The following is a 23,824-nucleotide window of genomic DNA, read 5'->3' as shown; positions in this document are numbered from 1 at the left end:
AACCAATATGTAAAGAAATTAAATAAGCACTGTTATCTTTAGTTCCGGTTGTCAACCCTAACCGGTTCAAAAAAGAATTTAAAAATAGCTGGAAAAGATCTTTTGTCCCGGTTGGTGGCTAAAGATCGTATGATTAGTCCCGGTTTGTGAGGACAACCGGGACTAAAGATATCTTTAGACCCGGTTGTGGCCACCAAGCGGAACTAAAGATCCAGGGGTATAAATAGGCCCGAGGCGGCATCGTCTTCTCCCCCAATACTTAGACGATTTCTCCATCCCAATCTTCGCTTTTTCATCGGCGCCTAGCGCAACCGCGCGCCGTCGCCGCCACTTCCGTTGTCTCGCCGTCACTTCGATCGTCTCGCCGTCCTTGTCGCCGTCGCCGCCTCCTCTCTCCACGGCCAAGAAGAGGCTGGGTGAGCATCGATCCGATCCCCTTCTTCTCGATCTCATCTACTCTACCACCTCCTCCCCCTCGTCGTCCTTCGCCGAGCCGCATCGTCGTCTTCGCCGCCGCATCGTGGACGAACGATGCCGCCGCCTCCACCGCCACTGCCATCGCGACGCGGGGCTGATATGGCACCGACGCCACGCGCGCACGCTGCCCGCCTGATGGTGGCGGCGGTGGCAGCGGCTTTCGTAACAACGGCTTGGCAGCAGCTGTCGATGCCGAGCAGCAGGCCTCCTCCCGCCCGGATATGGCGGTGGCAGCGACCGTCCCCCATCCGCCCGTATCCGGCAGCGGGAGAGGCCGGTGCGATTATTTTTTTGTGTGATTCATTTTTTTGGATTTTTTATTTTTACATGCGGCCCACGTAAGCATCCGCATGCAAAAATCGCTATTTTCACAGACCTTCTCATGCAGATGGGCACGGCCATCCGCATGCAAAAAAATCAGATCTGACAATCTGCAAAAATTCTTTTTTTTAGTAGTGTAAACCCCATCACTGATAGATTTGACCGAGCAAAGGGGGTCAAATTAGGACCCGTCATCGATGAGTCAATTTGAAACCGACAAAGATGACTAGGTTTCCTTCGTCGGTATGGTATGATGACCATCACGGATGACGCATCGGTGACGGTCTCTACGCTACACCCGACGTCCCCGACGTCTTTGATGTGCATCGGTATTGGTTTTTATTCTAACCCGTCACCGATGAGTATTATACCAAAAAAATATTTTTTTTTTGCTAGCCTCACGACTTTGCTAGCTTTGTCCATTGCAAAATTAATAACATAAACATGGATATATATTTTCAGCATCCCTAACATTTTCCAACATTTCAAAAATTCATTCACATGCCATCCGTACATTCACGAGCCATCCGTACATTCACAACAACGTATACATGGCATTTCACAATTACATTCATTTGACCAAGCCAGCCGATATGCGTGCGTGGAGTAGGAAGACGAAGGACGACGGAATCTGGCGGCAGCCATAGCGACCCCTCCACCGCGCCGGCGAATGGATCTGGCAAACACTGCTGGCGGCTTGTTCTTGTGACTGGCAACACATTAAACCGGGGATATACCTTCAGTCTGTCTGTTCATCCAAGGAAGCAGCAGAACATGTAACAAAAATGACGTGTCTTGCTAACCTGGAAAAATAATTCCATGTGGCATTCGCTATTTCACTTTTACCAAAAGCACACCATCTAACCTGGTTGGTGTATCAATTTGCTTAGTTTTCGAGTTCTTGCACTAAAATATATTCCCTCCGTCCTATTTTAAGTACAACCATAAGTTTTCGTGTCTAACTTTGATCATCCATCTTATTTGAAATTTTTTATAATTAGTATTTTTTTTTGTTGTTATGAGATGATAAAAGATGAATAGTATTTTACTCGTGACTTATGTTTTTAATTTTTTTAAAAAAACTTTCAAATAAAACGGACGATCAAAGTTAGGCGCGAAAAACCATGGATGCACTTAAAATGGGATGGAGGGAGTACCCACCTATCAAGTTCTAGTACCTTACATGCAAAATAAGATGATGTAAGTGGACTGTACATATTGCCACATCATATTTGTGCTTATGTGGAGGAGAGAGGAGATGAGAGTTGAGAGAGGAAAATTGGGCTATAGATTTGTAGCTAGTTGCAGCACGAGCTCCAAATAAACCATGTGAGAGAGAGATATGAGGAATACATTAATGGTGTAGTAGGTATTTATATATAGTTAACTATAATATTAATAGGCTATTAAGTTAACTGTAGATGATGTGTTAATTTTTGAAGCTGGTAGTTGACTATATTATTAAACTTGCTTACAGGAGGTTTCGAGCTGGTAGTCTGTCTTAACCCATATAACCATAATTCTAGTCTTGATCCATAATTCTAGCAATTAAGACAGAGGTTTCAACTCTGTGGTAATCCATAATTCTAGTCTATTTTTAACTTCCTAGAAAAAAAAACATAACCTTTCATATATAGTAGTCATGAACAATTTATATAAAACATGGGTGATATCTGAACCTGGGTCGAGTTTGCAAACCATAATGTTTGTCTGGTGCGAAAGGGCCTGTAGCTTAGTGGTTACAAAAGCCTCAGTAGCACCTAAGGTCCTGGGTTCGACTCTCCATGAGAGCGAATTTTTCAGGATTTAATAACGTTGTGCTTTCAGTGATAGGAGCAAATTTTCCAGGATTTAATGGCGGTGTGCTTTCAGTGGTAGGCAACAACGAGGTGCCTATGGTGACTTCGTCAATTTCAAGGATTTGCCGGCCTACTCTTCGAATGTGATCATAGGGGTAGGGTTTGCGTGCATGCGTTTATAGGGGTAAGTGCGCATGCATTATGAGTATCTGCATCGTACTGTGTAATTATCAAAAAAAAGTTTAATGTTTCTCTGGTTGGTAGGCTCTGCCTTTTGAATTTATTTAACGAATTATTCGTGCTACGCTTAAGAAAAACGTTTTCGTAAATAACTTTCTAACCGGATAACGGGTTTGCATGCGTGCACTGTGAGTATCTGCATCGTACTGTGTAATTCTAAAAAAAAAATAATGTTTGTCTGGTTGGTAGGCTCTGCCTTTTGAATTTATTTAACGAATTATTCGTGCTACGCTTAAGAAAAACATTTTCGTAAATAACTTTTCTAACCGGATAACCTAAGACTCACTTGATTTAAACTAGTTGCTAAATTATTTTTTGAAAATATCTAATTTTCTCTATAATTAAATAAATTAAATATAAAATTATGATTTTTTCCCTAACTTCTTGAAACGAGATTCTATTTGATTCAGCTAAGATAAAGATTAAGTGCAGGCACGTAAAACGAAAAGTTCATTAGCATTTTAATTACTTTAAACTTGAAAAATATATTTATTTAGCATTTAAAATCAACTTCTATATAAAAAGTTTTCACACAAAACACACCATTTAATTAGCAGTTTAAAACGTGTGTCAATAGTAATCGAGATAAAATATGTATCTTAATGAAAAACCACCACCTAAATCTAATGGTTTAATATTATATGAAATGTGCCATTAGTATTTGTTACGAACACATAACAATATGCAAGTGCACAAATATCATTGTAACTTTCATCCAAGAGTATTACAGGTATCGTATCCATAGGGAAGATATGTGTATAATCTAAGAATATAATTCTTTCAAGGACAACAACTAATGGTAGTCTTGGAATAGATAGAACTCCTATGGCTAGGTTAGTTATCTTAATTAAGTTATGGTAAAACTTTATCGATTGCTTGGGCATCGATTTACCCCTAATCTGCTAAGGAGACTCCAGCCTACAACTCTATGATATACCCGAATATGGATGATTACAAAAGATAGACATGGCTATTACCACCTGTCGCCTACTCCTACAAGATAACCTCCAGCCTAGACACCACGTCTATGCTAATGATTACAACCCCTAATCTCAACGTCGTACTAGAATATTAAGGTACTCTGCCTAAGCAAAGCGATAAACCCACAACGATGAGAATATCTATAGCTAATATAAATATTCGTATTTTTTCGATCGTCACCTCATCGGTGCGGTGATTTTTTCGTCCCCCTCGCCTCCACCCAAATCCCAGTCGGATTCCATCACCCCCACCAAAAAAAATTCCCAATCGGAATTCAATCAATCACACAAAATAAAATTGGAGGAAGCATTATACACACAAATATATCCAAAAAAAAAAGATCAAAGGGGAGGTCGCCGTCGAGCCGCCACCGCCACCGCCGCCATCGCAGGGACGCCAGGCCGCCGCAGCTCCCCTCCCGTTGGATCCGGCGGAGGGGAGGGGCGCCGCCGCCGCTAGGACACCGGCGGGCCGCCGACGCCTCCTCGGGCGCCGCCGGTGGTGGGGGAGAACGCCGCCGCGCTGCCGGTGGTGGGGGAGGACGCGGCCACGCCGCCGGTGGTGGGGGCGACGCCATCGCCTCTCGTGGGGGGAGGGCGCCACCGCCGCCGCCGCCGCCGCTTGGGCTCGGCAATAGAGGCGCCGCCCACGCCGCCGCTGCTCAGGGAGAGGGAGCCGCCACCACCGTCACTCGGGGGGAGGGCGCCGCCACCGTTGGTTGTATGGGAGGGCGCCGCCGCCGCCGCCGCTCGCGGAGTCGCGGGAGGAGGGGCGCCGTCGCCTCTCGGGGGCGCGAGGGGAGGGTGGCGAAGTGAGATGGGAGGGAGGGAAATGAGCTAGGGTTTCGGCGGTTGATGAGAGGGAGGGGGTTTTGTTTCCTCGATATTGACGCTCGGCCGTCCGATCAAAACCCTAGAGATCGGACGGCCGGTGTAGTCTGGGCCAAAATTGGCCCAAGAGGGATCGAGAGTGAGGCCACTTTTCCGGCCCAAGCCCAGGTTGTGGCCTGGGGAGGGAAAGTGCGCCCGCGCGTGCACAAAAGGCCGTGGGCCGACCGGCAAGGGCCAGAAATAAGTCTATTTTTGGTCCCTCGGGCGAAAAAAAGAGAATAAGTTCATTTTTAGTGCTCATTTTTTCAGAAGATTTACATATATAAGTAATTGAATGTGTTTATTTGGAAGCAAACCTAAATGGAAGTATTTTCTTTCTTTTTCCAATTAAATAGTTGTTAAATGATGTCTATATTAATAAAATTAGCAATTAAGCTCTAAAAATTCCAATATAATTTCAAAGAGCGTAACTAATCATGGAGAATTTTTAAAAAAATAAATTTAACCATATCATTTTATTTCTCACACTTGCTTTACTTGTAAATTTATTTAATTATATGCATACCTACTTTAAAATACCAAATATTTCAGCGAATTTGTATTTTAATTAAATGCTTATTTTTTTGATCTGTACACTTCCCATTGCAACACACGGGCACTTTTGCTAAACCAAACAATACTTTTGATCAATATACACACTCCGTAATCACCCGGTGCAACGCACGGGCACTTTTGCTAGTATATTACTTAAATACGAAAAGTAAATATCAAAGAAAGTCACGAATACTTACTTAAATAAAAGAAGCATCTGTCGAGGTACAAGATCAGAGAGAGTGTTGTCCGCACTCCTCCGGAACTCCCCTAGAAGACTGCCGACATGAACTCCGACATTTCCGACACTCCTTTTGAAGCTTCCCCTCACTCTCTTCCTATTCTACTAGAGCAATATGTAAGTATGAAAGTGAGTTGTACTCCACTTTGCTGTGTCAATTGAGAGTGAGAGCTTTTCCTCCTTATATAACATTGTATTGATGGTTTGGAGGTCAGTTAAGCCCATAAACCACGCATAACTGCTATTAGCACTTCAGGATCTTGCTCCACGTGCCGGTAGATGGTGAGAGTACGCAAAGGCTATTCGGCTGAACTTTTGGATAACCTCCCGACCACTCCTTCAGCTAGGAGCCTGCCTAGTGGGCCCCCCAACATGTAGTACTTTGGATCGGCTCAATTGTAGGTGATTTTGATTGACATGGGTGACCACAAATCTGTGAAATCTCGTTCAATTGTCTGGAGGAATATTTTGTTACATGATAGGTGGTCTTCGTCCATATTTCACATACATACAAATATTCACTAAGACTAATGAAAATAATTAGTACTCCCTCCGTTTCACAATGTAAGTCATTCTAGCATTTTCCACATTCATATTAATGTTAAATCTAGATAGATATATATGTCTAGATTCATTAACATCAATATGAATGTGGGAAATGCTAGAATGATTTACATTGTGAAACGGAGGAAGTAATAACTACTACCTCAGTAACTCTAAGTTTGATATTCTATTTTATATTCTTTCATTTGCTTTTACGCAAAATTTGACGGTTGAATTTGGTACTTAAGGACTGTCAATACATACATACAAATTATACTGTATAGTTAGGTAATCCTATCTTACTATAAAGTTGATGTCCACGAACTTTTAAAGCTGAATATGTAAGTGTGCTACATCATAACCCACTAATCATTATTATCTAAAGCTGAATATGTAAGTGTGCTATATATCTTTTACAACTTTTTTCTATTTTTAGAAATCAATATGCAATCAATGTCAAATCATTATATCCACATTATTTAAACATGTACATATATCATTTTTGTAATATATAGCATGCATTCATTCACATATCCCGCGGCAAAGCGCGGGGTATCAACTAGTTTTACTATCCTTGAGTACCTCAATGTACTAAGTAAGTTTCTCAACGTACCTCGAAGTACTTTTTCAAGGATTATGAAATTTCTCTATATAGGTACTGTAAGTAATTAAATATACTCTAACTAGTTGGGTGCCTGTACGCTGCAACGGGAAATGATATATATCAATTTCAAATTATATCAAGTGAAAAGATGTTAAGTAATCATTGAATGAAAATTTGTTAAACATGGAAAAAAAATCTGGCAAATCAAAAAGACTACAAATCACAATTGTTCTATAGATTAATTCAGATTAATTCCAATACAAGAAACCTATTACCAACTACACAACCAGAGTGCAAGCTTTCTGACGTATAAAACAATCTCATGGTGTTAATGACATCATAATAAGACTAGATAGAAGACTGTTATGGAAATTTAATGATGCCATACTAATTAAAACACAAACAAAAAATCTAGAACATCAAACATACTCATATATGGCATTTGTCATGGACGAGCTGCATATCTCCCTATCACATATCTCTCATACAAATACATTTGCATTGTCATAAACCATCACCAATTCACTCCAAACAACACGACATTTCCTTTTTTTTTTCTATTCACATGTAACAATCTTCTGGACATCATAAAAAAAATCATGATCTATATGCAGAGAACAAACTATTATATATTACAAAATGAAAATTATCTCCAGAGATTACAGATGAATGCTATATTTTTAAATCAAAGGATAGAGACTAAATTAAAATGATCAAATACAGTCCATTAAAGACATGTATCAAACATCTGTCGATTTTTGCCACATCTATGATGAAAAATGAATTTAACTAACCATGGGACAAAAGATTGAATTTACTCAACTACCAAATACACGGTAAACGGAGAAAATATCTACTTCTAGTATATGGTATTCCTCAAGCACTATCATCCTGAAACCAATGTAATCCTGGAGTCCATGGTTGCAATAGCCACACTACATTTTTGGGCTACAAATAAACAATATATCCACAACACGATGATGATGAGAAGGGTTAAAAACATCGATGGCACTATGGCAGTAAGCTCGGAACAAAGAAACAGTGACCATAAGAGTATGATGCTTTACCACTATAATTGGTGGAAACCTTCTGGATTGCGAGCAAATTTAGAGGCTCAACTGACCTAATTAATTAGTTCAATGCAGCAGGGCCTAATCTGAAAGCTCCGGAAGACATTAGCATGAGGCATGTTTGCATGGCTCCAACTCCTGGCCTCAGAAACCAAACAGGGCCTTAGAAATTTTCTCCTTTAGCCACATCAAATCATTCAAGCAAATTACGTCCAAATAAAAAGAAATAAAAGAACTGGCCATAGAATGCCAGAGAAAACACATTTTTACGGATTCAACCGATAGAGTTTTTTCATGGATATGAAGCCATGGTTTCATTTTCTAGAGCTCCAAAGTTGAACAATACCTCAGCTCAAAGGAAAAGTGAAATAATTATTGGCAATGAAATATAAATTGACATATTCATAGAATGATTTTCATTGATAAAAAAAACCAAAGTCGTAAGCTTGTAACTTCATGGTTTTTTAGGAACAATTGAAGTTCTTACGAAAAAAAAACAAGGTGCATCTTGATTTGATTATGCAGTACCTTTAGCAAGAGGGCTTCATCAACCGAGTTGTGCAATGTCTCATGACCTGCACAGGAAAAATATAACGAAGAGAGTGTCAATTGTCACGATGGTGTGGAGGGGTCGTTTCTCTTTTCTTTTCTTTTTTTCCGTTGCGGAGGAATCGCGTGCATCGTTTTATTTTTCCGTTTAGCAGGAGGAGTGCGTCGCTCTCAACGTGTCCATCTACGTTTCTATGTTAGATTGCGTATCTACGTTAGCTTCACTATCAGCACTATAAATTTTTAAAATATTTATATTGTGTCGTACTGTATTTATATTTAAATATTTTTTAAAATAAATGAACGATAAATATATAAAAAATCATTAATCAAATATGGTCTGTGATAGTAATCGGCTTTATCATTAAGGGTCCGTTTGGTAGATCTTAAACTTCTAAATTTAACTATAGGAGTTAAATATAAAATAATAATAAAGTTGTGAAGCTGTTTAAACCATCTCAGCTCTTTATTTCATTTCGTATCTAGTTCTGGTAAAGGCACTTCATCAATCTCCTTTCTTTTTCTTTTTCTTTTTTTTTCGTGAGATGTGCCAAACAGGTCTAAACCAATTTTCACAAGGACAACCGGCCAAGACCAACCGCACGCGCAAGCGCAAGCGCGCAGGCGCAGACACACTCGCCTCTAACAAATGTTACCTCTCACGTCTCACCCACCCAATCTCCCGGTGCGCGGCGGCGAGCAAGATGGAGCTCTGAGACCTCGGCGCCACATTTAGATGGTCGTCTAAAAAGATTTTCGCTCCATATTTTTTTTTACTCCAACAGATTAGCCATACTACATCCTTCATATATATTTTACTATATCTTTCAACTACCACATATTTACATTTTTACATTTACATTTATATTCCCCATCCTCTCTTCTGTTCTACCAACGGAGAGGACGACGAGGGGCGACGGGCGGTCATCGGGCGGGGAGCGGCAAGGTCACCAGGCGTATAGCCGCGGCGCGGGCGGCAGCATCGTGGGCCGGGAGCTGCATGGCGGTCGCCAGGGAGAGGAGCCGCGGCACGGGCGGCGGGGTCATGACGCGGGCGGAGGAGCCCAGCACAGGCGGCGGCGGCGCGGGTGGGGAGCGGCGCGGTGGTCGCCGGGTGGAGCAGCGGCGCGATCGGAGGGGCAACGCGGTCGTCGGAGGAGCTCCGAGCAGCTGGAATGGTGGGGATCTCCACCTTCAGCACCTTCCTCGCTGCCAGATCCGCTGCCTCTCCGCGCTCTACTCCAGTGATCTCCACCTTCAGATCCGGTATGCACCTCATCTCTACAGCTACTATCTGCCAGTATACGGTTAAGGCGGTGGCACGAGTTCGATTGGGAGGTGGGTAGTTGGAGGATAGCATGAGGAAAGAGAACATCTATATTTGGCTTAGGAAGGGCTTGGTTTGGAGGTCCTCCAAAAATAGCGTGTGTGATGGAAGATCTGCTGGAGCTTTGTTTTTACCTCTATGCGCCAAAAACATGATGGAGGACCAGATAGAGGAGCTGCTGGGATGCTCTAAACCAATTTTCACGCGCAGGCGCGCACACACTCTCGTCCCCCGCCGCACTAACGACTACTACTAGGGGTGTAAGTGGCTAACCCGTGAAACCCACTTATAGACTAAAATAAGTGGGTTCGCGGTTGACACGCTTACAGTCCTAACTGCTACCTCTCACGTCTCACCCACACCTACCCAATCTCCCGGTGCGCAGCGGCGAGCGACATGGAGCTCCGCGAGCTCGGCGCCACGGGCCTCCGCGTCAGCCCCGTCGGCTTCGGCGCCTCCCCTCTCGGCCATGTCTTCGGCGACGTCCCCCGCGACGTCGCCCGCGCCGCCGTCCGCCGCGCCCTCGACCTCGGCATCAACTTCTTCGACACCTCCCCGTACGTACCACCACCTCCTCCTCCCCCCCGGCTCTCGGCGGATCTGAGAGTGCGACCGCCGCGCCCCCCCTTGTCGCAAATCGCAGGTACTACGGCGGCACGGTGTCGGAGTCGGTGCTCGGGGACTGCCTCCGCGCCGCGGGCGTGCCGCGGGACCGGTTCGTGGTCGCCACCAAGTGCGGGCGCTACAGGGAAGGGTTCGACTTCAGCGCCGCCCGCGTCACCCGCAGCGTCGACGAGAGCCTCGCACGCCTCGGCCTCGACTACGTCGACATCCTCCACTGCCACGACATCGAGTTCACCGACCTCGACCAGGTCCCCCGCGCGCCCACCACCTGTTCGACGAATTGCTCCCAACTCCCAATTGCGCCCTACAGCTTTAGCCCAAGCTTCTGTAACCCTTTTATTGCTGGATGTGCCCTCAGATTGTGAATGAGACGATTCCGGTGCTCCAGAAGATCAAGGAGAGCGGGAAGGCGCGGTTCATCGGGATAACCGGGCTGCCATTGAGCATCTACACTTATGTGCTCGACCAGGTGCCGCCAGGTTCTGTGGATGTGATTCTGTCTTACTGCCACTATGGGATCAATGATACCGCGCTTGTGGATTTGCTTCCCTACCTGAAGAGCAAAGGTGTTGGCGTGATCAGTGCTTCACCTCTTGCAATGGGGCTTCTTACAGATAACGGGCCACCCGAATGGCACCCTGCACCGAAAGAACTAAAGGTATTGCTGTGATGTGAATTGTATTTGTTTGCGCCTGGTTACTGTGTGGAAAGCTAATTCTTAGCAAATTATCTGTATTGGAAGAATAACCACATATAGAATGCCACAAGGGGATTCAAATTTATTTGCGAATTATACAATTATTATGCAGGAATAGTGTTGGGGAGTGGTTAGGAGTTTTGAGGGGAAAACGAGGCAAATAAGTATGGTAGATTGTGTACAAAAACATACTCATAACTATAATGTGCTTGATCCTTAAATTAATCTAGAAATTGTCAAATTGACTTGCTCATGGTTTTAAAGGCTTAGGTTAGATTTCCCAATCAATATAAAAAAAATCAACTGTAATACATCCTATTATCAGTTGGCATGCAGGGCAGCAGCAGATCACTGTAAGAAGAAGGGGAAAAACATTACAAAGCTAGCTATGCAGTACAGCTTGATGAACAATGAGATTTCCACGGTTCTTGTTGGAATGAACTCTCCAGAACAGGTATTCAGTTCACTATTGGTTTTCTACCTTGTACCTCCTACACAACATATTGAATACCATTTCCACGAAAGTCCTCGTTCTCCAGAACTGGTAGTAACATGCCAGAAATGAGCAGGTCCATGATTATCTTTACCTGTACATGTTGTAACCAGCCTTAATCTTATTAGATAGAATCACCTGTCAACTCTTAATGAAGGATATTTGGTTAAATCTAGTCACATCATAAGGCAAAAAGATCTAATCTCTGCTTGTAATTGAAAATAATGTTGTTCTTAGGATAATCTAATCATGGAGGTATTTTTTGGATGGTGGTACTAGTGACTATTTTTGTCTGGCTGTCTATATATGAAAAGAAATAGAATGTTTATTTAACTTGTTAACAAATGGTTTTGAGACTAAATGATATGAACCAGAATGTTAGCTCAGATAAAACTGCTTTCTTCCATCTGTCCACCTAACTACAACTTGAGTCAGTCTTTACTGATTTTTTTCAGTCCAAGTAACAGAACATATAATGACCTCTGTTCCCTGATTATAGGTAGAGGAGAATGTGGCTGCTGCAATTGAATTGTCTACTTCCGGTATTGATAAAGAACTTCTGCACGAAGTTGAAGCAATTCTTGAGCCTGTCAAGAACATGACCTGGTCCAGTGGCATTGAGCAAGCCTGATATCTGGCAGCAGCCTGGCTCATTATAATTCATTCATGTATTCATTGAGTCAATTGTTTGCATTGCAATATTTCAATGGTGAGCAAAGGAAAGTCATCATCGGAAATTCGTTGGTATGTTGTCTGTATCAATTTAGAAGTCTGTGAATAGACAAACAGCCAAACATGGATGCTGATAATAATGGAATAAGTTGTGCCCATGCACCTTGCTGTAATGAGGCTTGTATATTGCTTCAACTACAAACTGTACCAAAAAACAAATTGCAAACCAATAATTTGCCGATGCAAAAGGAAATATCACAAATTCTGTATACAAGCTTAATGCTGTCTCACAGTGGATCAAATTTTATGCTTGCATAATTCCATCCTACCAATGCTGGAAACCTCCTCTCTATAACTAATCATCTAATCATACAGAAGCTCAAAATTATACCGAGTGTGAAGTTGACAACTTGACACCATTCTCCATACTCCATAGCCTAAGGAGACTTCACCGGCCGGCCATGGCCGCCGAGCCCGACGACCCCCTCCACCGCCGAGATGATCTGCGGCACCGACATCCCGCCGGAGAGGACGATCTCTGCAGCAAAATTGCCCCAAAAACCAAAACCAAATCAAGAACCAAACTGTTCAGCAAAATTCCCCAAAAACCAAAACCAAATCAAGAACCAAACTGTTCTACAAATTCAGGAATAAGAAGGGCTCAATTTTCAGTTTACCGATGGCCTCGCGGACGGAGAGGTCGGGGACGATGACGTCGGCGCGGCTCATGAGGAAGATGTCGCCGAGGTAGAGGTTGTTCGTCGGCACGTACACGCAGGCGAGCTCCCGGCCGCCGCCGGCGCCACTGCCTCCGCCGCGGCGGCCGTCGGCGACGCCGCGCAGCGTCAGCGTCGACGTGATGAATCCCAGCGCGTACTCGCCTATCCTCGGGTGACGTATGATCACCACCTCCTTGAACGCCCGTGAGCTCTGGTCTGAATTGAGCACGAAATCAATCTAGAAATCTCATGAAAATTTGAACACATTTTAGAACTGAATTCTTGCAGATAGTTTTGTTTGGAATTAATTGACAAACCTGGTGAGATTGCAGCGCTGATTTGCTTCGAAGAAGAGTAGATGTGCCGAACCAGCGGCGTCTTCTTGATGAAGAGCTCGCCGAGGCCGAGAAGAGATGCTCCCAGCCACGACGACATGAACACGCCGGCGAGGAAGATGAAGGTGATCGACGTCGCAAACCCCAAACCTTATGCTCGAGAATGCAAACGATCATCATCAAATTCCAAAATCAACACGAAATATCATCAGACTAAATGCTCGATCGATCTTTTAGTCTATTAAATTAACTGACCTTTAGAGTTGCAGTGCTCGCTGTACATGTGTGCAGTGGATGAATGAGTTTGAGCGAAATTTGTGTGTTGGTTATTGGACAGTGGTAATAATGGTAATGAATTACGTACCGAAGACATTGATGCCGAGATGGATGTAGATCGGGGAGAAGAAGCCGTCGACGACGCGGATGAACCACCAGGTGGTGTAGAATGTGATGGCAATGGGGAGCAAGATGACACTGCACATGTGCCAAGATCATACATGAACAGAACAAGTTGTTCAGCACACAAGTTCAGTCTAAAAAGTCTCTGAATTTGCTTAATATGTATGTATAGTAGCTGTGAGGCCTATGAAACTGATGAAAAAGAACGGACGAAAAGTACAAAATATGCAATCCCAATTCCTAACGGCAATACTTGCAATTGCGATAGGAAGTAAGGAAAGTAAAGGAGCTGGTATTGTGCAGTAGTACCATCCAGTCATGAACTTCTTCCATGCCCAGCTGCGTATCACCCTTGAAAATGCCTGCCACGAGGCTAGAATTGTTAATGTTATATAGCACATTATTACAACTACGTTAAGTTACGACATATCGTTTTATTTTTTTCTTTTCCACAAGTTGAAATACCTGTATGTTCTCTATATTATGTCACCATGTAATGGTTCAACAAACTAATATTCCTTTTTGCCAGAACAATAGTTCAAATGTCAATACCCGAGAAAGGAGTAGGGGATTACATATACTCCCTTCGTACTCATAAAGTAAGTCGTTTTGGACAGCAATACGGTCTCCAAAATATAACTTTGACTTCTTGTTTATATAAAAATATTTATTAAAAAGTGATATATGTATACTTTTATGAAAGTATTCTTCAAGACAAATCTATTCATTTAATTTTTACATTTTCAAACTCAACAACTTAAGAGTTATTCATGATTTATATTCCTAAGATTTGATTTAAACATTATCCTAAACAACTTCCTTTACGAGTACAGAGGGAGTATAAAGTTAGAAGAACAAATTACTACAGTCTACACGTCCCCTCCATTTCAAAATATATGATGTCGATAACTTTTCACATAACGTTTGATCATTCATCTTATTAAAAAAATATAATTATATAATTAATTTTGTTGTGACTTGTTTTATCATCAAATAAAATATAATCTCACATTACATTTTTTTTCATATTTATATTAAACTTTTAATAACACGAATGATCAAACGTACAACAAAAGTTAACGGCATCATACATCTTTTTGGGTAATACGCAAAAGGATTACGCACTTTTATATTAAGAGGAATAAAATTTACACAGATGGTAAAACAAAGAAAAGAAGGGGGGTTTGGGAAGAAAAGGAGAAAGAAAGAGGAAAACATTAACATTGAATTTGAACGAAAGAATCACCTCACCTCGATGCCGGTACGGTGGCGGTGGATATGGTGGCCGCGCGCCGACGACGGCAGCGGCGGCGGCGAGCCGGCCGCCACGATCCCTACCGGCAGCAGCGACGACGTCTCCTCCTCGTGGCCTCCGGCGGCAACAGCGGCGGCGGCGCGGTCGGCTGCCACCGGGATGAGCAGCAGCTGATCCTTGTCCCGGTCCCTCTCCCTCTCCCTCTCCCTCCCGGCCATATCTGGATCTCTTCTCTCACGTCAACATCTCTCGATCTCTTAAGGCGAGCGGCAATGGCGGATCAGCTGCTCGCATGCTTCATTCATCAGTTGCTCTCACTGCATGCACGCATGCACAAAACACGTCGGTCAGAGACTGGTAGTGGATTGAAACTCCTGTGGATCGATCGAATTCGAAATGGGCTGGAATTTGAAGTTGGGAAAATTACAAAAACCCCACCGAATGTTAGTCCTTGAGTTTGAGATTTTCTCTTATAAGACGATTTGTTGCAAATATACCTTCCTTTTAATTCACCTTGATTGGAGATTCCTCTCCAATTGCTGCTGCTTGCATTTTTTTTTCACTTTTCACACATGTTATATGACTTGCTGTATGTATTGATTAGATGGCCTCAAACATATTTTCTTTCTCAGTGACACGATGTTACACCGAGCTCACTTCCTCATATTAAATTTGGCAAAGGAACCTTCCGCGTCGAACCAAATGAGGCAAGCATAACAACTCATCTTATGATGACCTCAATATCTATATTTTAGTAAGCAGGATTGAAAAAAAGGGACATATGTTATACGAAATGAAAAACAACTCCTCGACGAGGGGAACCTCCTTGAACATGTGGCTAGCTAGACAAGCATGTAGAGCTATAGATGGCCAAAAGGCCCGCCCGGCCCAGGCACGGCCCACCAGCCATCGGGCCGGCACGGCCCGATCGGCACCATGGGCTGCGCCTCCCGCCCAGGCATGGCCCACCAGCCGTTGGGCCGTGCCGTGCTGGCCTGGTCCGAAGGCGCGGGTGGCCCATCGTGCTTTTTTAAATAAGTCTATTTTCCGTCCCTCCTCTATAGGCTGCGACATATATATATATAGCGAAAATAAGTCTATTTTCCATCCCTCCTCTTTGGGCTGTGACATATATATAGTGAAAATAAGTCTATTTCCCATCCCTCCTCTTTGGGCTGACATATATATAGCTAAATAAGTCTATTTTACGTCCCTATTCTTTCGATCGTGGCATATAATATGTCTATTTTTACTCCCTATTGTTTATGTGTCGGGCCTAGCCTGCGGCCCATCGTGCCATGCCGGCCCGGCCCAACGTGCCGGTGGAGAGGCCCAGGCATGGCCCGGTGGTCGGGCCGGGCCGGCCCGGGCCCGACCCCTGACGGGTCGTGCTGTGCTTGGGCCAGGCCGTCGGGCCTCGGGCCTTTTGGCCATCTATACGTAGCGCGCACACGAACATCCCTACATTAGCTCACGATACAACTAATAACGACAAAGCCGAAACGCCGAAAGACCTCGTTGCCAAGCTTACAACATAAGCATTACGGCAGACTTCGTAAAAGACGTGACATTGTTGTCGAGCTTGTTACCTCCAGCAACACAGCAACTCCGAATTTATAAGAAAAGTTTCATTTGCCAAGCCAGTCCCAAAGTGACCGACCAGCAACTTCGATTTCCCACAATGGTCATCAGCCAAAACCACTAACATGCCAATTTGTACACACGAATAGCAGTTACAAGCACCCCTACAAGTGAGACCATAATGTGTGACCATTCCCTAGCATCGTACATTCGTACTACCCCCAACAATTAGCAACTTCTGACACCATCCAATGAAATCCAATGAAGAGAGTAGACCTTCGATCTACCATACTTCCTCCCATAAAAAACCAACCTAGTACTAGATATAACACATCGTGTCACATCGTAGTACTATCCAAATTCATTGTACTAGAAATGTGTCACATCTAATTCTAGATTTGTTTTTTTCTTTTGGGACAGAGGTACTCTCTTCGGCAAAAAAAAAAAGAAATTTAGAATTAGATGTGACATATTCTAGTACTATGAATCCAGACATACATATGTTCAGATTCATAGTAATAGAATGTGTTATATCCGATACTAGGTTGATTTTTATGGGACGGAGAAAGTACCAGGCGAGAACTGAAATGAAGACGACAAAAGTCTAGTTGAACAACATGGGCAGGTGGGGGTTGGCCGTATTCATTTTTCTTAGCCTTAATTTTACCCTAATTTTTATGCTCTTGAAACTACGAATTATATAAGTTAGAATTACCCAGTTCTTAATAAATGTTAGTGGAACTAGGTGCTCTGTTTCATGATTGTTGCCGAAATTAATTAAACCTCTGCATTACGTTAGCACTACTACTTGAGAGGGCGCCACCTAGGAGTAGTCAGTAGCCACTTTCTACAAGGTGCACGCATGCATTTTGGCTCCATCTACTAAAAAAGGTCACAAGTTTATCCAGTTCATCGGAAGAGCATTAACCCTGTATAATCGAAATCGTCAGCCTTAACAAAACCTGCATCACGCATATATATTGTGGCCCTTGATGAGTCCATGTGTCATCGTCGTTTGCACAAACATCAATCAGACAATCAATAATATCCCCTTCGCACAAAAACCAGCTAAGCTTGAGTGAACTTATCCGTCAGTAACGAGTCAGAAACTTTGGAACGGCACGACTCCTATGTAATTGTTCACCTTTTTACCATAAAGAATAAGCCACGTCATCATCCACAGTGACTTCATGCCTATTCTATCCTGGAAAAGTTAGCTGATGTATAATATTATAAAAGCCTTTTTAGGCATCACACTAATATCAAATCCATATGTTACTAGCATTCTTTTTAGTGAAAATTGACGTAATTCAGCTATTTATATTTAGGGCATTATTCACACCAAAAGAATGGAGTAGTGTCTAACCGCATAGTATAACACAAACATAGGGGGCTAGATACTTTCTAGTCGTTGTCTAAAAGGCAAAATAGAATGCTGCCATCCTTTAGTTGTCTCTGGCGAGGACATGGATCCTACGTAGTACTGCAACATACCAAATTACCAATACCATGTATAGTTTTATTGTCTCCGAAGTTTCAACTACTTGTGTTCTTGAATCATCATATGCTCGTAGCCAGAGCGGAACCAGAAAACCACTGAGAATATGGCTCAAGCTGTTTAGAGACCTTATATCTTCAAAAGTTTCAGTAAAATTTGAATGAATCTTATAGAAATTTAGGAGACAAGCCTAGGGCTCCCTTCGACCCGCCTACCGCCCTTCTCCAAAACTGCCACCATCCACCCAGAACTGGGTCATCATCACCTTAAATTACAAATTTCCAAAAAAAAAAATAATAAACAGAAGAAAAAACAAAAATAAAAAACTTTGAGTAGAGTTAGTAGTACAACCCTGGCCCATGACGTCACCTACTCTTTCTCCTTTCTCAAAAGTGGCTGGCCCAACCAATTCTATCATACACACTATTCATTTCATTCTTTTTTTTTTCTCTTCTTCTTCTTGTGCTGTTTAGTGGTGCTCCATTTGCAATGTTTGACACTTGATCATCCCAATGATCACCTCCTCCACCCACCTACCCCCAAATTCCTCATGCTCCTCCTCGATCCTTAATTCCATCTCCTCTCCGTTTTCTTGATTAAATCCTACGAAATCCTGGCAAATTTCCAGCCTTTCTTTCTGCTGAATTTCGCTTGATCCTGAGCTGAGCTGAGCTCCGGCCACATGGTGCGGGAGCTCATCGCCGTGGTGGCGCGCGCGGCGCTGCAGTGGGCGCTGTCGTCGCTGCTGCTCGCCAACGGCGCCGCCTTCTGCCTCATCGCCGCCGCGGCGTCGTGGCTCCGCCTCGGCCCGCCGCTGTGCCTACTCTGCGCCGGCGTCCACCGGCTTCTCTGCTCCGCCCCCGCCGCGGCCGACGCCGACGACGCGCGCGGCCAAGAACGCGCGGCGTTCCGACGACTCCTCTGCGACGCCCACGTCGCCGCCATGGCCGCCTCGGAGCCGGAGAAGAAGAAGCAGCAGCAGCAGCCGGATCAGCAGAAGATGATCTCTGCTTCTGATGGAGAAGAGAAGAGAGATGCAGCAGAGGTTGAAATTGCAGACAAACCTGGAGGTAATCAATCTATGAATATCCTTCAATTTTCCAATTCGAAACTACTACTGGTGTGAAATTGCAAAACAATCGTGTTATGCGTGTCGCTTTGGAGAAAAAAATGTTGAATTCGGTCAGGTTCAGGTCATTGCTGATGCAATAACCAAGAATTAGAGTGAAGCTTTGCTAGTAGTAGGTTTGATTGGTTGGTCACTTTGTAGAATGGCATTGGTATCATTTCATCTTTTGGTTGGTGCAACCTTTACTAGTTGAGCTTTCACAACATGACATTGGTAGGAATTTTTAGGGATAAAAAGTTGGGGCCTTGGAAAACAAACATTTCATAGTAGACTGATCCTGAAAGGCTGAAAGTGATTCAATGATCAACCACATAAAAATGCATTGCCACATTTTTAAATAGATGGTGTAGTTAGATATCAAAATCTTCAACATTAATAGACGCGCTAGGATTTTAGATTTGAAAATGATATTAGTACATTTTTCATGGAACACACTTTTATATATTTATGTTTAATATTTGTATAGCAATTCTGTCCAGATTCGTAGTAATAGGATATATCACATGTAAGCAAAAGTTGCTATATTTTGGGACGGAGGGAGTAGTTAACTTCAAAGGTACTTTTTAATTTTTTAAAGTACCGTAAAATTTCTCAATAATGAAACGTGTGTGCACAGTAGATTATGTTGATATCCAAAATGTCAACAGAGATATTAATTACTATTCCCTCCAATTTATAATATAAGACACAACTAGTTTTTTTCTAGATATTTCATAATATAAGGCGTGTATACATACATGTAATTAATTAACACATCTTCTCCACTAAATTATTTGTATTATTTTAAATCCTCTACTCTCAAGATTTCTAGTTTTATTGGGTGATCCAAAATAGTAGATAATAATAATTGTTTTTTTCCTTCAGGTTAAGAATGGTTGTACCTTATATTATTATGGAAAAGAGGGTGTAGAAGGGAGTAAGAATGAAGTGAACACAACATTTGCATCTGTCAACTTCAATATCTGGAACTTTCTGTAATTACACGCTAAAAGGCGTGTTCGTTTTGAATGTAGGAATTTCACATGAAATGTGAACTTTTAAATCTCCCATAGGTATCGTGAACAGATCAGTGTTCTGAATGGTTCTGAATGGGCTTAAATTCTACTCCATCCATCCTAAAATATAATTATTTTTAGCGTAGTGTCAAGTCAAGCATTTTTAACTTTGACTATTAATAGAAAAAAAATCACGTAAAATTGATGTTATTAGATTTATCATTAAACAAACTATCATAATATATAATTATTTTTATTTAAAACATTTTACTTTTAAAAATATTGTTGGTCAAAGTAGCGTCTCAAATATTATTAAAAAATATTTATATTTTAGGACGGAGGGAGTAGTAGTAAAGATTATCAAACTGATACCAACACTTATCATGGCATTCGAGTTATTAGAGAGTTTATTACGTTATTCTCTTGGAGCAGTTACGTTTTACTATCAAAATTCGACCAAATTTGAAGGTGTGCGGAATTTTAGTCTGGTTAAAAGAATCACATGACTGGAATGTCTAGAGACGCGGCGAGATCTCTCACCAAGAAACTGATCCATGAGTTTAAGCAAAATTGGTCATTACAAATTTATAATCAAGAAAATCTACAAAATTACTGTTGTTAATTCCCTTGAACTACTGTCATCAAGAAAGATTGGTTTGTTGATGATGGACATGTGTTCGCAGGTATGGAGGGTCACCGCGTCGTCTCCATCGGCAGCGAGATCTGCGAGCAGGACCACGCCGGCGGCGACCAGCGCTCCACCGCCGGCGAAGAAGGCTACGGCGACGGCCCTTACGTCTCCCTCTTCGAGCTCGCGCCCATTGCGGCGCGCGCCCCGCAGGACGAGGACGGACACGGCAATGCCCACGAGGTGTTCGACGACCTGCCGGCCGAGCTGCGGCGCGACGGCGACGGCGCGCTGACCGTGGGCAGGCTCGCGGCGGCGCTCCGGGCGCAGCGGAGGGAGCTGGACGCCGTTCGCGCGGAGCTCGACGGCGAGCGGCGCGCGTGCGCGGAGGCGGCGGAGTACCAGCGGCAGCTGGAGGAGCAGGGGGAGTTCGACCGGGAGGCGGTGCGCCTCGCCATGCAGCTCGTCCACGAGGCCGAGACGGAGAAGCACGCGCTGCAGCGCCAGCTCGACGCGTTCCGGGTCAAGGCCCATCTCTACGACTACGAGGCCGCCGCCACCGCCGCCGCCGCCACGGACCACGACGCGGCCGGCGACGGCGGCGGCGGCAACAACTACCAGTCGCTGGTGGACTTCTTGCCGGGGTCGGTGTTCTCCTCCTCGCCGGACCTGGCCAACCTGCTCAAGCTCTACACCGAGGGCAATGGCGGCGGCCGTCGACTGACCGACGCGCCGGTGCCGGTGGTCACCGAGGTGGTTGAGGAAGAAGAGGAGGAGGAGGAGGAGGAGGAGGAGGAGGAGGAGGAGGAAGTCGCCGTCGCGGCCATCGGTGGCGTGGATTCGAACGGGAACGGTGATGCTGCCGCCACCATCGCCATCGCCGGCGATTCTTTGCAGGAAGGAAGCAGTGATCACCTCGAACCCACAAACGGTGAATTGTGAATCTTGGGATTAATACAACCTTGTCAATATATACATATCATGTAATTATATTTGACTAGCAAAAGTGCCCGTGCGTTGCACCGGGTGATTACAGAGTGTGTATATTGACCAAAAGTGTTGTTTGGTTTAGCAAAAGTGCCCGTGCGTTGCACCGGGAAGTTTACAGATCAGAAAAATATGCAATTAATTAAAATACAAATTCGCTGAAATATTTGGTATTTTTAAGTAGGTATGTGTATAATTAAATAAATTTACAAGTAAAATTCTCCATTCTCCATGGTTAAATAAAATGACATGGTTAAATTTAATTTTATTAAATTCTCCATAATTAGTTACGCTCTTTGGAATTTTATTGGAATTTTCAGAGCTTAATTGCTAATTTTATTAATACAAACATCATTTAACAATTATTTAATTGGAAAAAGAAAGAAAATACTTTCTTATAGGTTTGCTTCGAAATAAACATATTCAATAGAACTATAATTGTAATGCTTCTGAAAAAATGAGCACTAAAAATGTACTTATTCTCTTTTTTTCGGCTCGAGGGACCAACAATAGACTTATTTCCGACCTATGCCGGTCGGCCCACGGCCTTTTGCGCATGCGCGGGCGCACTTTTCCTCCCCCAGGCCGCAACCTGGGCTTGGGCCGGAAAAGAGGCCTCACTCTCGATCCCTCTTGCGCCGATTTCGGCCCGGACGACACCGGCCGTCCGATCTCTAGGGTTTTGATCGGACGACCGAGCGTCAATAGTGGGGAAACAAAACCCACTCCCTCTCAGCCGCGGAACCCTAGCCCATTTCCCCCCCTCCCATCTCACTTCGCCGCCCTCTCCTCCGCGCCCCCGAGCGGCGGCGGCGACGACGGCGCCCCTCCCCCACCACCGATGGCGGCGGCGGCGGCACCCCCACCACCCACGGCGGCGTCGGCGGCATCCTCCCCCACCACCGGCGGCGGATCTAGCGGGAGGGGAGGCGCCCCGCGAGCGGCGGCGACGGCGACGGTGCCCCTCCTCCCGCGAGCGGCGGCGGCAGCACCCTCCCCCACCACCGGCGGCGGATCTAGCGGGTGGGGAGGCGCCCCGCGAGCGGCGGCGACGGCGCCCCTCCTCCCGCGAGCGGCGGCGGCGGTGGAGTCCTCCCCCACCACCGACGGTGGCGGCGGCGCTCTCCCCCACCACCGGAGAGTGCCCTCTGCCGCCGCCGCCGGCGGATCTAGCGGGAGGGGAGGCGGCGGCGGCGGTGCTCTCCCCTCCACCGGATCCACAGCGACGGCGACGGCGGCGGTTCGGCAACGACGGCGACGGCGACGGCGGCAGCGGCGGCGACCCCCTTCGATCTAATTTTTTGTTTTTATTTGGATATATGTGTGCTGGCGGCGACCCCCTTCGATCTAATTTTTTGTTTTTTTGCAAAGTGCTATAAGGCTGCATGTGATTCTTTGTTATGTGCTATGATTTTTTATACTATGTATGTATATATGCACTTGTTCTCCTGGTGATGCTAACCGAATAGGACTTGGTATAATTCAAACCAAGTCCTATTCGCCCAAACAGAAACAAAGTCCTAATCAGCTCAAACGAAAACAGATGGGAGTTTGTTTCCTATTTTTGTGGAATCGGACATATTCTTTTACCGCGTTGATGAATCGGATTCGTTCCGGTTTTTTTTCACCCGGTTTTTTTGACGGACGATGGAAGCACCTCTTATTTTTTAAGTAGTAGTAGATTTGTTCACTCTAAATAGAAGTTGTTTACTTTTATCCTTCATATATTTAGAGCTTGAAAGTATGACAGGAAGAAACATTTGTATATACTAGAAAAAAGCCAGTGTGTTACAACGGAGAGAAAAAACAAGAAAACTGAATTAAAACATATTAAATTCTAATTAATTGAAATACATTTTTTTGGAATATTTGGGTATTTTCTAAGTAGGTAGGTATATAATTAAATTATTTTATAAGTAAAGAAAGTGTGAGAAATAAAATGATATGGTTGGATTTAATTTTTATTAAATTCTTCGTATTAATTACTCTCTTTAAAATTTTCTTGGAATTTATAGAGCTTAATTGCTAATTATGATAATACGTCATCATTTCAATATTTGTGTAAATGAAAATCGTTCTTCCTCTATCGGTTTCTCTATCGGCCGGGTACAAAGTGCCTTTTTTTTTCCTTTTTTTAACTTTCTTTATTTTTTAGGAATATATTTTCTTAAATTCTCATATCATGGTAAACTAAACCCTAATCATTATCTAATATTTTTATATTTGTTATAATTTTTTG

The 23,824-nt window shown here is 43.8% G+C and overlaps 3 protein-coding genes across 3 annotated transcripts; 2 read left to right on the top strand and 1 right to left on the bottom strand.

The window, feature by feature from the left end:
• The first annotated feature begins 9,889 nt into the window (after positions 1-9,889).
• LOC4352223 (L-galactose dehydrogenase) lies at positions 9,890-12,232 on the top strand. The gene is made up of 5 exons (XM_015763028.3): positions 9,890-10,130; positions 10,217-10,445; positions 10,556-10,855; positions 11,220-11,348; positions 11,887-12,232. Exons 1-5 carry the CDS (start codon positions 9,970-9,972, stop codon positions 12,016-12,018), a joined length of 951 nt encoding a protein of 316 aa, XP_015618514.1. The 5' UTR covers positions 9,890-9,969; the 3' UTR covers positions 12,019-12,232.
• Positions 12,200-15,075, bottom strand: LOC4352222 (protein LIKE COV 1). The gene is made up of 6 exons (XM_015763761.2): positions 14,764-15,075; positions 13,822-13,874; positions 13,478-13,587; positions 13,096-13,263; positions 12,737-12,994; positions 12,200-12,597 (listed from the first exon to the last, which is right to left on the bottom strand). Exons 1-6 carry the CDS (start codon positions 14,983-14,985, stop codon positions 12,497-12,499), a joined length of 912 nt encoding a protein of 303 aa, XP_015619247.1. The 5' UTR covers positions 14,986-15,075; the 3' UTR covers positions 12,200-12,496.
• A 3,163-nt stretch (positions 15,076-18,238) lies between these two features.
• On the top strand, positions 18,239-21,810 carry LOC4352221 (uncharacterized). Its single transcript, XM_015763126.3, has 2 exons — positions 18,239-18,916; positions 20,654-21,810. Exons 1-2 carry the CDS (start codon positions 18,529-18,531, stop codon positions 21,538-21,540), a joined length of 1,275 nt encoding a protein of 424 aa, XP_015618612.1. The 5' UTR covers positions 18,239-18,528; the 3' UTR covers positions 21,541-21,810.
• The last annotated feature ends 2,014 nt before the right edge of the window (positions 21,811-23,824 follow it).

This window comes from Oryza sativa, chromosome 12, assembly GCF_034140825.1.
Source record: "Oryza sativa Japonica Group chromosome 12, ASM3414082v1".
Lineage (NCBI taxonomy): Eukaryota > Viridiplantae > Streptophyta > Magnoliopsida > Poales > Poaceae > Oryza > Oryza sativa.
Note: the sequence above shows the minus strand (reverse complement) of the source record. Positions and strands in the feature narration are given on the sequence as shown.